The following is a 16,133-nucleotide window of genomic DNA, read 5'->3' as shown; positions in this document are numbered from 1 at the left end:
ACATACGTACATACATACATACATATATATATATATACCTCATCATTACTGTACATACGTACATACATACATACATATATATATATATACCTCATCATTACTGTACATATGTACATACATACATACATATATATATATATATATATATATATATATATATATATATATATATACCTCATCATTACTGTACATACATACATACATACATACATACATACATATATATATATATATATATATATATACCTCATCATTACTGTTATTTTACTGCTGCTCTTATAGTTTGTTATTTTTCTATTTTTCTTCTTTTTTTTTTTTTACTTATCTATTTTGAACTGAACACTTATTTTTCTTAAAACAGCATTGTTGGTTAAGGGCTTGTAAGTAAGAATTTCACTGTAAGACACATGTGACAAATACAATTTGATTTGATTTGAACACACACTAGCATGCGTGCACACAAACACACACACACATGCACACACACACAAACACAAACACGCACACAAACACACACACACACACACAAACACAAACACACACACACATGCACACACACACATATTTCCCTCTGGTTTTCAATGCATTATTATTTAATAATCTCACAACTTCATGTAAGATGTGTAAATGACCCTAGACTTATCTCTCTCATAAAACAATGAATTTGTTTTCCGAGGGCTGTTTGAAAAGCTCTCTGGCTCACTCTGCCTGAGCTGCAATTAGACGCTTCTTATGCCAACAAATTAATAAAAGGAATATGGAGAGAGAGAGAATAGAACGCGAGAGAGTGTGAGAGAGAGGGTGAAAGATGGGGAGAGAGGGAGAGAGAATAGAACGAGAGAGAGAGGGTGAAAGATGGGGAGAGAGAAAGAGAGAGTGAGAGAGAGGGTGAAAGATGGGGGGAAAGAGAAGAGAGAGAGAGTGAAAGATGGGGAGAGAGGGGGTGAAAGATGAGGGAGAGAGGGTGAAAGATGGGGAGAGAGAAAGAGGAGAGAGTGAGAGAGAGGGTGAAAGATGGGGAGACAGAAAGAGAGAGAGAGTGAGAGAGAGGGTGAAAGATGGGGAGAGAAAGAGAGAGAAAGAGAGAGAGGGTGAAAGCTGGGGAGAGAGGGAGAGAGAAAGAGAGAGAGAGAGAAAGAGAGAGAGGGTGAAAGATGGGGAGAGAGGGAGAGAGAAAGAGAGAGAGAACGAGAGAGTGAGAGAGAGGGTGAAAGATGGATGGAGAGGGGAGAGAGGGAGAGAGAAAGAGAGAGAGCAAGAGAGAGAGAAATGCTCCCATCACCAAGGAACTCATGGCTGCTTTATTATTGATAGTGAAAAATATGTTATATCCTAATAATGTTCCCCCACATTTGATTACATTTTTATTTGCCTATTGTCTAGTCCTGTAGATTTACTGTAGTAGTACTAAGCAATCTCAAGTAGAACCCCATGTCTATAGAATACCACCAGCCTCAGAGACAAGATGGGGAGTGATATAGCAGTCAGGACACTCTCTGCTCAGCCAATCACAGAGCTCTATTGTGAGTCAGAGACCAGGGCGAGTGTTGATGACATCACCAGGCCAGGCAGAGAGGGAGAGGCTGGGTGAAGGCCAGGGGTGCATGGGTATAGCTGGTGCAGGGACCAGGAACACTAAGGCAATGAGTAATGACAGTGGGATCCACTCATTGTGTTACTACATCATGCAGTCCTCTCCTCTGCTCAGACCTCACTCTTCACAAGGGTGACTGGCCGAACTATGAGAGACACATATAAAAATAAAAAATAAAATAAAAAATAGGATGTGGGTGTGTGTGTGTGCGTGCGTGTGTACTTGTGTTTGTGTATCTGTGTGTGTGTCCACATGTGTGTGTTTGAGCATGTGTGTGTGTTGTGTTTCTGTGTGTGGTATACACATATACAAGTGTGTGTATGTATATTGTGTGTATATATTCCTATATAGAATGTGGGAGAAGAAAAGAGAACGTGTCTAAGAAAGTTGGTCTGAAAATCTGTATATTTGTAGGTACTGTTCAGAGTGAGAGCACGTATTGAGACACGCAATGCCTATGCACACTTCAGAAGGCTGGAGCACCAGGCACTACAGTGACTAGTGACACGTGACTGGTCTGGGATTCAAAAGGAGCAGAGAGAGATCGTTTATTGGCTGCCAACAGTAATTCATATTGCTGCTTTCTGAAAATGAATCAGGTTAAATGACCACGTGGTTCCAGTAAATCTGATTCTCTGTCTCTCACTGAAGATGGGACTAAATCCCCCCGTCTCCTCTCTCTCCATCTCCTCTCCCTCTCTCCTTCTACCCCTCTCTCCATGTCCTCTCTCTCTCCATCTCCTCTCCCTCCTTCTACCCCTCTCTCCATGTCCTCTCTCTCCATCTCCTCTCCCTCCTTCTACCCCTATCTCCATGTCCTCTCTCTCCATCTCCTCTCCCTCCTTCTACCCCTCTCTCCATGTCCTCTCTCTCTCCATCTCCTCTCCCTCCTTCTACCCCTCTCTCCATGTCCTCTTGCTCTGTCTCTCCTCTCCCTCCCTCCTTCTACCCCTATCTCCATGTCCTCTCTCTCTCCATCTCCTCTCCCTCCTTCTACCCCTCTCTCCATGTCCTTTCACTCTGTCTCTCCTCTCCTCCTTCTACCCTCTCTCCATGTCCTCTCGCTCTGTCTCTCCTCTCCTTCCCTCCTTCTACCCCTCTCTCCATGTCCTCTCGCTCTCCCTCTCCTCTCCCTCCTTCTACCCCTCTCTCCATGTCCTCTCGCTCTGTCTCTCCTCTCCTTCCCTCCTTCTACCCCTCTCTCCATGTCCTCTCGCTCTCCCTCTCCTCTCCCTCCCTCCTTCTACCCCTTTCTCCATGTCCTCTCTCTCTCCATCTCCTCTCCCTCCTTCTACCCCTCTCTCCATGTCCTTTCGCTCTGTCTCTCCTCTCCCTCCTCTCCCTCCGTCCTTCTACCCCTATCTCCATGTCCTCTCGCTCTCCATCTCCTCTCCTCTCCCTCCTTCTACCCCTCTCTCCATGTCCTCTCGCTCTCCATCTCCTCTCCCTCCCTCCCATCTCCATGTCCTCTCGCTCCCCATCTCCTCTCCCTCCTTCTACCCCTCTCTCCATGTCCTCTTGCTCTCTCTCCTCTCCCTCCCTCCTTCTCCTTTCTCTCCATCTCCTCTCCCTCTTTCCTTCTACCCCTCTCTCCATGTCCTCTCTCTATCCCTCGTCTCTCATTTCTCCTTCTGTCCTTCTCCCTCCCCTCTCTCTCTCTCGCTCTCTCTCTCTCTCTCTCTCTCTCTCTCTCTCTCTCTCTCTCTCTCTCTCCCTCTCTCTGATTCCCCTCTCTCTGTTCCTTTGCCACCCTTATGAGACGGTCATGAATGCCAGTGTTCACATACCCAGACCCGGGTGCCAGACAACACCAGACTAGCTTCAAAACCACAAAAGGGCAGCTGGACAATGACATTAGAACACAATTACAAGCCTACTTAGTTCAATGCCTGCTATTCACAGAGGGCTGAATGTCTTACAGGACAGATTATGAAATCTTGATACCATGTGACCTTTGGTTGTGATGCTGGTAGGCACAGGGCTTCATAGATGTCATGTGTCTTGGATGGAAAACACATTCACTATGCATTCTTTAACCTTTTCAGTGATGTTTTGCACACCTCCATATAGACGGGGGGAGGCTGAGTCATGATGCATAATGTCACTGTGGAATCGGGGATTCAGTTCATACACACACTTATATTTATGTACAAATACACACACAGATTCCTACATCACAATGTCCATATTTTCCCCTGATGGTTCCTGGAATCTACCAACCAGGAATATTGAATACTCAGATCCATATAGTATATCCACCAATCCGACTGATGTTGTTGTGTTCTCTCTGTTCCAGACAGACCCAAAACAGCCAGGACAGGATGTCTTACGGATCCATCGATGGAGGCTCCTTTGGAGGCAGCCGAAACCCCTTCGGAGGCCCCAAGAGGCAGGGCTACCAACCAGTAGGTAAAGACAAACATTCACTTCCAGGATTTCATACTAACTTGAGCACCACATTTTCACCCTAACTGAAACAAACTATTTAAATGACCCTCATACTTTTAGTACAGTATTGAAAACAAGACTGAGTTTGTCAAAGTCACGTCAATCTGCCGCAGGGCTTGGAGGCTGACTATGGATGGATGGATGGACAACACTACCACCCCTTGACCCCCTGAGGAGAGGCAATTATAGGGTTCACTACTGTGGAATAGACGGCTGTGTGTGTGTGTGTGTGTGTGTGTGTGTGTGTGTGTGTGTGTGTGTGTGTGTGTGTGTGTGTGTGTGTGTGTGTGTGTGTGTGTGTGTGTGTGTGTGTGTGTGTGTGTGTGTGGAGGAATGGACTGTGAATTAAGCGGTCATACTGTATGAGGTCTCTGCAGAGAAATCAAGAATAGGGGGAGGCAGGACATAAAGTGTTCAGGAAGTGATAATGCTATTGCTATATGCTCCCTTGAATATCCATGCACTGGTTTTGAGGGAATATGCACTGGTTTGGAGGGTATATGCAGTGGGTTGGAGGGAATATCCACTGGTTTGGAGGGAATTTGCATTGGTTTGGAGGGTATATGCAGTGGGTTGGAGGGAATATGCACTGGTTTGGAGGGAATATCCACTGGTTTGGAGGGAATATGCACTGGTTTGGAGGGTATATCCACTGGTTTGGAGTGTATATGCACTGGTTTGGAGGGAACATCCACTGGTTTGGAGGGTATATGCAGTGGGTTGGAGGGAATATGCACTGGTTTGGAGGGAATATCCACTGGTTTGGAGGGAATATCCACTGGTTTGGAGGGAATATGCATGCAATGGTTTGGAGGGAATATGCACTGGTTTGGAGGGAATATCCACTGGTTTGGAGGGAATATCCACTGGTTTTGAGGGAATATCCATGCAATGGTTTGGAGGCAATATCCACTGACTTTGAGAGAACAACCACTCTACAGCTCACAACAGATATCCTATATCAAAGGAGTGTTATCGTGTTAATGACCTGAAGCAGATTTGCAGTGTGGTGTCAGGAACTTGGAGAGTGTTAGGGGTCAAGGGTCAGTCATGCAGTTATAAAGCGGTGGTTGCCAGCATCACTGCTTTACTCCATGACCTTTCACCTTTCCCACATTAGCCTTGTAATAGGGCCAGATTAAGGCAGGCCTCCAATGGGTATGTGTGATGTATATTGTTCACTACCCTCTGTGTGTGTTTGTGTGTTCGTCTGTGAATGTGCGCATGTATGTGCCTCTTTCTTTTTAACAGTGATCACAGCTGACACTCCAGTAAGAGTTGCTGGTACAAGGCATTAATTAGGGTGTAGCTCAGATACCCAGAGAAGTAAGATGAATTTGACCGAAACATACAAACATCAAACAAGCTCTTTTGTTTCTTAACTCCTGCATACTGTAAAATTGGGAGAAATAAATATTCACATTCACTCAGTGACAGTCTCCCCCCAGTCTCCCCCCTCCTCTCTGTCTCTCTCTCTTTATCTCTCTCCCATCTCCCCCCCTCTCTCTCTCTCTCTTTCCCCCTATTCTAACTTTCCCCCTGCCACTCTCTCGAGCTTTCCCCATCTCTCTCTCTCTTTACCTTTCTCTCTTCCTTCCTTTTTCTCTCTCTCTCTCTCTCTCTCTCTCTCTCTCTCTCTCTCTCTCTCTCTTTACCTTTCTCTCTTCCTTCCTTTCTCTCTCTCTCTCTCTTTACGTTTCTCTCTTCCTTCCTTTCTCTCTCTCTCTCTCTTTACCTTTCTCTCTTCCTTCCTTTCTCTCTCTCTCTCTCTCTTTACCTTTCTCTCTTCCTTCCTTTCTCTCTCTCTCTTTACCTTTCTCTCTTCCTTCCTTTCTCTCTCTCTCTCTCTCTCCCTCCCTCTCTCACTCTACCCCTTTCTCTCTCTCTCTTTCTTTCCCCATCTCTCTCTCTCTCTCTCTTTCCTCCTATATCTCACTCACTCTTTCCCTGTTTCTCTCTCTCTTTCGTTCCCCATCTCTCTCTCCCTCTCTCTCTCCCTCCCTCTATCTCACTCTTTCCCCCTATATCTCACTCTCTCTTTCTCTTTCTTTCTCTCTCTCTCTCTCTCTCTCTCTCTCTCTCTCTCTCTCTCTCTCTCACACTCTTTCCTCCTATATCTCACTCACTCTTTCCCTTTTTCTCCCTCCCTCCCTCTCTATCTCACTCTTTCCCCCTATATCTCACTCACTCTTTCCCCCTATCTCTCTCTCTCTCTCTCTTTCTTTCCCCATCTCTCTCTCTCTCTTTCTTTCCCCATCTCTCTCTCTCTCTCTCTCTCTCTCTCTCTCTCTCTACCTCCCCTCCCTCTCTCCCTAGTGTATAAAGAGCAGACTGTGTAGTGTGTGCTGTGGCAGCCTCAGTGTTATGGGGAGACAGATGGGGGCCTGAGCCATCAGAGAGAGTAGCTTTGATCACAGTGAAGCCGGGGCCCTTTCAGCGGGCCGGAGCCTGTCAGATTTGCTGTGTGTGGCTTCTGGTGCTTGCTGCTTGCGCCGACTGAGCTGTGTGTGTGTGTGTGTGTGTGTGCGTGCGCGACTGAGCTGTGTGTGTGTGTGCGTGCGTGTGTGCGTGTGTGTGCGTGTGTGACTGAGCTGTACTGAGCTGTGTAGCAGTGGAGGGGGGCTCAGGAAATGATCAAAGCCCAGGTAGAGTCTCTAATGGAGCTGTCAGTCGGGATAATCTTTCTCCTCCTTCCTCTTGCCAAAGCTTTCAAGCCCTTCCAGCATGTATGCAACTCTCCTCTTCTACTCCCCGGGTGGGTGCTTAGTCTATCAAACTCCTAGTAGTGTCTGTCTGCGATCTCTCGTGAACATTCACTCACTCTTATTCTCCAATCTCTTTTCTTCGATCACTTGTGGTCAAAAAGTGGAGGCACTCTCCTTGGTCTGCTTGTGGAGAAAACACACTGTTGGGCTCTGCTGTTCCTGGTGTGTGTGTGTTTGAACAGTTGTAATGCCAATAAAGAGAACCGCAATTGTGTTCAGCAGCACACCAGGTTGGCCCGGCCTGTTCTCGCCGTGTTCTCCCTGTGTTCTGGGCCTGATCCTGGGATAGACCAGTCTCGTTAGACCCCTCTAGTGCTCTGCTCCACAGCCCCAGCCCTGGTCATTAGAATTGTTTGGGATGGAGAGCTGTTTGTCTGGGAGGAGACCTTAATGAGAGCCCACTCTACCAGCCACAGGTACCGCTGAGGGTCCGTAAGTGGCCCAAGTGGGGTGTGTGCTGAGCAGCCATGACAATGTCATTGGAGCCGCTGGGAGTGAATTGGTTGCAGTGGTCTGGATTCACGTATTCAGGTTAGAACTAGAATGTTACTAGAACTACAATGGTAGAATACCGTACAGCTTGGAAGAGATGGTGTTGCTCAAGAGTTGGAAAACATTGTGGGAGTAAGTTAAAGGTCGTTTGTTTTGCTTCTTTTGTCGGATTGATGATGCATAATCATGCACGCTAACAAAGTTTCAATGGTGATTCACCACAATTAATTAAATGTGTTTATCTAGCATAAAGCACATTTTGAAATACTCAGCATCTGTATGAAAGAAGGTATTGTGAAAGATATATTTGAAATTAGCATTCGAAAGGTCAAGCTTTGCGTCAGACTCTCACTGCATCAGAACATATTCACGATGGTATTTTTAGAGGGCTACAGAAGGCAACCGTATGGATAGGAGATTCTCCAACACATATTTGTGTAGCTGCATACAGTGCATCATACAGCAACATTGATGATGCGTCATCAGTCTAATTCTGGGGAAAGAGAGCCAGTTAGCACCAAGCAGATGGAGGAAGAGGCTCACACTCATAGCACTTTCTCAGTGCATTAAGAAAGTCCATTAGAACTATATTTAGCTTTAGTGGGCATTTGACGCCTCTCCAACTTCAATGTATTTAGTGTATGGATATCTGAAATATCAGATATGAGTGTGACACAATTCATGTTTTGAGTTGCTGAAGATATATTGTTGGCCACAAAATAGTTGTATTTGCTGCCTGTGTTCTATCTTTGCCAACTCTGTAATTTGTTATGGATGGGGGAGTGGGTGAGTGATTGAGAACTGTAAAGGGACTATTATCATCAGACTACCTGGCAAACAGCAAAGCTTGAACAGCATGGTGTTCTGGCTAAATGCACTGTTATTTTGGAACAGGAGAAGAAGATGCTTTCATGATCATCATTGAATGTGCTCCTGCATTGTCTATGTCTCCTGACTGGAACACACCAACAGAGGAGAAGAGAGATCACTTTGAAGTGGGTGGAGGGTAGAGCTATGTTGAAACGGTGAATCTTTAATGCTTGTTGTGTGTTTTTGTTGCCTTGTCACTCCAGGTACTGTATCTCCAGGCCTGCTCACATCATGCCCCAAAATAAACCTAGCATTAAGTTTGTTATAGAAACTGCAGTGTATGCAGGCTAGGCTATAGCATGTTTTATGGCAACCCAACATGGTCTGTGTGTAGTTGCGTAGTGTGACTGTTCGAGTGTTGAACTTACAGTAGATTGTCCGGAAGCCTAAAAACCAAGTTAGCTATGGTAGTTAACACGAGCTTGTGAGAATTATCTGAGAATTACCTGACCTAGGTTATATAGCTAGAATCAAGGTGTGCTTTTTGTCTCCAATTTGTGTGTAAGTATTAAAAGGCATCACATACTGAAATAGTCTTTAGAAGCTCCTCTGGGAGCAAGAAAGGAGAAAAGGCTATTTTTCCTCTGCAGTGGGTCTATGCCCAGCCTGGCCCTGTTTTAGGAAGAGTTTCCACAGTGGAACGACAGCTGCTGACCTCGAAGGTAATGAGATGGGGGCTTTTGATTAAGTTGCGCTCTGATTTGAGAGTGTAATTGAACGTGTTGCAGATAGTGCATTTGCCGTATCGACAAGCGACTCTGCAAAGGCCAGGATGTTAATTCGTCTCTCGAGTGTTGCTGAGGTTTTCATTCATCACTGTAGCACTGTGTGTGTTTTGTGTGTTTGCGTGTGTGTGTGTAGGTCGAAATCAGCAGCTTCTGTATCAGTTGTTCAGCAATTCTCAACCTGTCGTGCCGCAGTGTGAAGACACATTTTAATCACTTCCTTTTACACTCTCTTTATGGAGATTGTGCTGAGTGATGCAGTTGGATGTAGATCTGCTAGACATTATGATGTGATTATAGGTTCAGACCTCTTCCAAAGCACTGTAGAGACAGATAGGAGACAGGAGGAAAAAAGGCCCAATTAAGCACATTAAACATTTGTAAATGCCTTTCTAACGTTTTTCCCAGACCTGGCTACCTTTCTATCCCTATCTTAGTCTTTCTTCCTGCCTCACCCTTCTCTATTCTCTCCATTCCTTTCCTCTCTCCACCTCCCTCCATCCCTTGTTCTTTCTGTGCCAGCTTGTCAGGCAGAGAGCCAGTGTAGCAGCCAGGAGTCCAAGATCCCCTTGCGGGGACATGGCGACACTAGAGTAATGACTGTGTCAGATACCCTCCAGTAGTCGTTGTCGTGTGTGTGTGTGTGTGTGTGTGTGTGTGTGTGTGTGTGTGTGTGTGTGTGTGTGTGTGTGTGTGTGTGTGTGTGCGTGCAAGCATTCGTGTGAGATAGTGAAAGGTAAATAGAGTGAAAATGAAGGAGAGAGTTTGCTCATGACTTAAAGATTGTATATTCCCGTGCAATCAGAAAGTATTCAGACCCCTTCACTTTTTCCCCATTTTGTAATGTTATAGCCTTTTTCTACAATTTTTCCTCATCAATCTACACACAATACCCCATAATGACAGAGCAAAAACAGGTTTTTAGAAATGTTTGCTAATTTATAAAATAAATATAACATAAATATCACATTTACATAAGTATTCAGACCCTTTACTCAGCACTTTGTTGCAGCACCTTTGGCAGTGATTACAGCCTCGAGTCTTCTTGGTTGCTTGGCACACCTCTATTTGGGGAGTTTCCCCCAATCTTCTCTGCAGATCCTCTCAAGCTCTGTCAGGTTGGATGGGGAACATCGCTGCACATCTATTTTCAGGTCTCTCCAGAGATGTTCGATCAAGTTCAAGTCCGGGCTCTGGCTGGGCTACTCAAGGACATTCAGAGACTTGTCCCAAAGCCACTCCTGCGTTGTCTTTGCTGTATGCTTAGGGTCGTTGTCTTGTTGAAAGGTGAACCTTTGCCCCAGTCTGAGGTCCTGAGTGCTCTGGTGAAGGTTTTCATCAAGGATCTCTCTGTACATTGCTCCATTAATCTCTCCCTCGATCCTGACTAGTCTCCCAGTCCCTGCCGCTGACAAACACAGCATGATGCTACCACCACCATGCTTAACTGTAGGGATTGCGATAGGTTTCATCCAGACGTGACTCTTGGGATTCAAGACAAAGAGTTCATTCTTGGTTTCATCAGACCAGAGAATCTTGTTTATCATGGTCTGAGAGTCCTTTAGGTGCCTTTTGGTAAACTCCAAATGGGCTGTCATGTGCCTTTTACTGAGGAGTGGCTTCTGTCTGGCCACTCTACCATAAAGGCCTGATTGGTGGAGTGCCGTAGAGATGGTTGTCCTTCTGGAAGGTTCTCTAATCTCCACAGAGGAACTATGCAGCTCTGTCAGAGTGACCATCGGGTTCTTGGTCACCTCCCTGAGCAAGGCCCTTCTCCCCCAATTGCTCAGTTTGGCCGGGCGGCCAGCTCTAGGAAGACTCTTGATGGTTCCAAACTTCCTCCATTTAAGAATGATGTGGAGGCCACTGTGTTCTTTGGAACCTTCAATGCTGCAGATTGTTTTGGTACCCTTCTCCAGATCTGTGCCTCTACACAATCCTGTCTCGGAGCTCTACGGACAATTCCTTCGACCTCATGGCTTGGTGTTTGCTCTGACATGCACTGTCAACTGTGGGAACTTATATACACAGCTGTGTGCCTTTCCACATCATGTCCAGTCAACTGAATTTACCACAAGCGGACTCCAATCAAGTTGGTTAAACATCTTAAGGATGATCAATGGAAACAGGATGCACCAGAGCTCAATTTGGAGTCTCATAGCAAAGACACTGAATACTTTATGTAAAGGTATTTCTGTTTTTTATTATTAATACATTTGCAAAAATGTTTTTTTTTAAATGTTTTCGCTTTGTTATTAATGGGTATTGTGTGTAGATTGCTGAGATTTGTTTTTATCCAATGGAGAATAAGGCTGTAGTGTAACAAAAAGTGGAAAATATCAAGGGGTCTGAATACTTTCCAAAGGCACTGTATTTGCATGTCATGCTGATGTGAGTGTGTGTGTGTGTGTGTGTGTGTGTGTAGGTGTGTGTGTGTGTACGTGTGTGTGTGTGTGTGTGTGTGTGTGTGTGTGTGTGTGTGTGTGTGTGTGTGTGTGTGTGTGTGTGTGTGTGTGTGTGTGTGTGTGTGTGTGTAGGTGTGTCTTTGTGTGCCTGTGTCTCTGTGTGTGTGCGTCTGTGTGTGATAATTGAAGAGAGAGTGGGGCTGGATCCAGGTGGTGGAAGATAAAGGGCTTAGAAGTGATCCTGTCGTGCTACCGCTTCCCCACCAGCAGGGGGGGGTTTACGTAACACAGCAGTCTGCAGTGGATGATATCGGCCACGATATCTGTCTCACACACATTCAACTCATTTGACCGTGAACCGGGCATGGTCAGGCATCACAGACACACATTGCAGACCTGACTACACATAGGCATGCACACACACACACACACACACACACACACACACACACACACACACACACACACACACACACACACTGCTACAACCCAACTAGCTAAGCCCCCAACCAAGTGTAGTCTGAAACATTACACCCAGACACTGCCTACATGATAACTCACATACTCACAGAGACAAACAAAACCTAATCAGATGTCATACAAGGATGAACAGACAGAAGAGAGACCAGGGTAATGCCACTGGTCAGTGGGTAGAATTGTGCAGAGTAATCAATGTCCCCCTGAAATCGCACACACCATCCGTGTCATTGGGTGACCTTGTGTCACCCTTCTGTAGTCCTCCATCCTTCCATCTCTCCCTCTATCCCTCCATCAGCAGAGTGTGAAACACTGGGTCACTGATGCGAGGAGAGGGATGACTTAGCCCTCTGAGTTCCTCCACACAGACATAGGTGGTTCCATGTGAAGTAGCATGAACATTGAGCATCCGCCATTTATCATAACGATGGGAAGAACTGGACAAGCGTGTGACGAAGGCGGGAGTATGTAGATCACACTAGGGGCAGTAATGGTCATTGAACTGAAAAATGACACCATTTTAAAATGTATTGCTGTCATATACTGTGTACTTTAGACTTAATCATATTTCTTCCACCACAGGAAACTGTCCATAGTTTGTTAAATCAAGTCAATGACCCTTAATATGCAGACGTGTCGATCATATGTCTCAGTGAACTGCAAACCTTCCTTTTGTTATTCTGGTGGTCAGTTGTGGTTAAAGAGCACAGCTTAATGGAACAATGCTTATACAATATGCAGGTTCAACATTTTTCCTCTTTCTTTTCCTGTCATTTTTCATTCCAAACAGTAATCCCCCACCACCCATTGTCATTTTCACACACTACTGGTAGTAGTTGGAGAAAAATGTCAAAAAATAACTTTCCAAGTCACTTTACAATCACTTTAGGGGTCAGAATTAGACAGAGTCCGACCTTGGCCTGTTTTTTCTGTCTGCCTCATGATAAACAGTGTACATTCTCTCCGAGCTATTTAGCAGTTACCTAAGGTGTTTGGTTCATAGTCGATGGACCCGGATTACAGTCCTGGACAAGGCTAAACCCCAAATTCACTGTAACACATTTCATGATGGAACAGCTCTGTGGCTGTTGTGTTTTACCTACGATATCTGCCTTGTTATTGGTGTGTTTTTATCATGCTCCATCGAACTGAAATCATGTCTTCTCCAAGCAACACAGGTCAGCTCCTCAGAGCTGCAAGACGTGTTTCAAGAGACCTCTTCCAACATTTTCCAGATCAACGCAAATGGTGAGTCTTGAATATATGTTTGTGTGTGTACATGTGTAACTGTGCCTTTTCTGTTATACTGTTGATATAAACTCAGCAAAAAAAGAAATGTCCTGTCACTGTCAACTGTGTTTATTTTCTTGCAAACTTAACATATGTGTAAATATTTGTATGACCATAACAAGATTCAACAACTGAGACATAAACTGAACAAGTTCCACAGACATGTGACAAACATAAATTGAATAATGTGTCCCTGAACAAAGGGGGAGGTCAAAATAAAAAGTAACAGTCAGTATCTGGTGTGGCCACCAGCTGCATTAAGTACTGCAGTGCATCTCCTCTTCATGGACTGCACTAGATTTGCCCGTTCTTGCTGTGAGATGTTACCCAACTCTTCCACCAAGGCACCTGCAAGTTCCCGGACATTTCTGGGGGGAATGGCCCTAGCCCTCACCCTCCAATTCAACAGGTCCCAGAAGTTCTCAATGGGTTTGAGATCCAGGCTCTTTGCTGGCCATGTCAGAACACTGACATTCCTGTCTTGCAGGAAATCACGCACAGAACGAGCAGTATGACTGGTGGCATTGTCATGCTGCAGGGTCATGTCAGGATGAGTCTGCAGGAAGGGTACCACATGACGGAGGAAGATGTCTTCCCTGTAACGCACACATTGAGATTGCCTGCAATGACAGTAAGCTCAGTCTGATGATGCTGTGACACACCACCCCAGATCATGACGGACCCTCCACCTCCAAATTGATCCCACTCCAGAGTACAGGCCTCGATAAACGCGAATCCGACCATCACCCCTGGTGAGACAAAACCGTGACTCGTCAGTCCAGCACTTTTTGCCAGTCCTGTCTGGTCCAGCGACGGTGGGTTTGTGCCCATAGGCAACGTTGTTGCCGGTGATAACTGGTGATGACCTCGGCATATTGCGGACAGTCTGAGCACTGATGGAGAGATTGTGCGTTCCTGGTGTAACTTGGGCAGTTGTTGTTGTCATCCTGTACTTGTCCTGCTAGTGTGATGTTCGAATGTACCGTTCCTGTGCAGGTGTTGTTACACATGGTCTGCCACTGCGAGGATGATCAGCTGTCTATCCTGTCTCTCTGTAGCGCTGTCTTTTGCGTCTCACAGTACGGACATTGCAATTTATTGCCCTGGCCACATCTGCAGTCCTCATGCCTCCTTGCAGCATGCCTGAGGCACGTTCACGCAGATTAGCAGGGATGAGCAGGGCATCTTTCTTTTGGTGTTTTTCAGAGTCAGTAGAAAGGCCTCTTTAGTGTCCTACGTTTCATAACTGTGACCTTATTTGCCTACCATCTGTAAGCTGTTAGTGTCTAAACGACCATTCCACAGGTCCATGTTCATGAATTGTTTATGGTTCATGGGGAACAGTGTTTAAAAGCATGGGGAACAGTGTTTAAAACCTGTTTGGGATAGGGGGCAGCATTGGGAAGTTTGGATGAAAAGCGTGCCCAGAGTAAACTGTTACTCAGGCCCAGAAGCTAGGATATGCACATAATTAGTAGATAGAAAACACTCTAAAGTTTCCAAAACTGTTAAAATAATGTCTGTGAGTATAACAGAACTCATATGGCAGGTGAGAAACTGAGAAGAATCCAACCAGGATGTGGGAATTCTGAGGTTTGTAGTTTTCAAGTGAATGCCTATCCAATATCCAGTGTCTGTGGTGTCAGATTGCACTTTCTAAGGCGTCCAGTAGATGTCAACAGTCTTTAGAAGTTGTTTCAGGCTTCTATTGTGAAAGGGGAGATAATAAGACCACTCAGAGTAAGTGGCTCAGCTGAAAGCCATGAGTTGTTTATCAAGCGTGGCCATGAGAGCATCCTTGGTTATCTTTCTTTTCTATTGTCAACGCTGTTATCCGGTTGAAATAATATTGAATATTTATGATAAAGAGATCCTAAGGATTGATTATAGACATCGTTTGACATGTTTCTATGAACTTTAATGGAACTTTTTTGACTTTTCATCTGGGTGTTGTGCTCAAGCTTTGTGCATATGGATTACTGAACTAAACGCGCAAACAAAAAGGAGGTTTTTGGACATAAAGATGAACTTTATCGAACAAAACAAAAATGTATTGTAACATGGAGTCCTGGGAGTGCCACCAGATGAAGATCATCAAAGTTAACTGATTAATTTTAACGCTATTTCTGACTTTTGTGACACCTCTCCTTGGCTGGAAAATGTCTGTATGTTTTTTTGTGGCTAGGCGCTGTCCTAACATAATCGCATGGTGTGCTTTCGCCGTAAAGCCTTTTTGAAATCGGACACTGTGGTTGGATTGACAAGAAGTTTATCTTTAAAATAAATTATGCATAATACTTGTGTGTTTGAGGAATTTTAGTTAAGAGATTTTTTGAGATATTTGAGATGTTTTGAGATGTTTGAGGAATTTTATTATGAGAGCTTTTTCATTTAAAAAAAAAGTTTAGTGGAGGGGTGTTCCGCATACCAGAAAGGTTCAACCCTTTACAATGAAGATCTGTGAAGTTATTTGTATTTTTACGAATTATCTCTGAAAGACAGGGTCCTGAAAAAAGGGACGTTTCTTTTTTTGCTGAGGTTAAGTACTGTAAAAGCACTTCTTTGATGTTTACAATGCTATATGTTCCCTCCCCATCTCAGTTGTAACATTAGAGAAGAGTCTTCAATCTTTGGGAACGTCCAGAGACACTGCTGAACTGCGACAGAGCCTGTGAGTAATCACAACACGCACGTGCACACACACACACACACACACACACACACACACACACACACACACACACACATACACACACAGAAATTATAGTACTTACATATTCATATCAACACATTAGTGTGCAACTCAAGCGAGTAACTCAACGGCTTCCTCCCTCAATTAACCAACCGTCTGAACACTAACCATTTACTGCTGTGTTATTGACATCACATACTGCTGCAACCATGCATTAGCTACAGATAAAGTGTAGCCTGATACATAGCCTCTGAGTGTTCATGCTGCTTGACCTGTCTGTCTTTTAATCATGGCGAGGGTCACAATAAGCTCAGTAGCTCCAGAACAGAGAATATTTTCTAAATATTTCAATGTCCCCTTTCATAGCCGATATTG

General features: G+C 44.8%; 1 protein-coding gene across 1 annotated transcript in view; it reads left to right on the top strand.

Moving 5' to 3' along the window:
• tsnare1 (T-SNARE Domain Containing 1) overlaps positions 1-16,133 on the top strand; it is a 124,785-nt gene that overhangs the window by 24,297 nt on the left and 84,355 nt on the right. Inside the window, exons 2-4 of the mRNA XM_024385522.2 lie at positions 3,891-4,003; positions 12,947-13,024; positions 15,668-15,737. Of these exons, the coding sequence (XP_024241290.1) occupies positions 3,916-4,003; positions 12,947-13,024; positions 15,668-15,737 (236 nt within the window). The 5' untranslated portion in view covers positions 3,891-3,915. The remainder of the gene's footprint in view (positions 1-3,890; positions 4,004-12,946; positions 13,025-15,667; positions 15,738-16,133) is intronic.

Source organism: Oncorhynchus tshawytscha, linkage group LG23 (genome assembly GCF_018296145.1).
Source record: "Oncorhynchus tshawytscha isolate Ot180627B linkage group LG23, Otsh_v2.0, whole genome shotgun sequence".
Taxonomy (NCBI): Eukaryota; Metazoa; Chordata; class Actinopteri; order Salmoniformes; family Salmonidae; genus Oncorhynchus; species Oncorhynchus tshawytscha.
The sequence above is the reverse complement of the archived record's forward strand: the minus strand, read 5'-3'. Positions and strand labels throughout refer to the sequence as shown.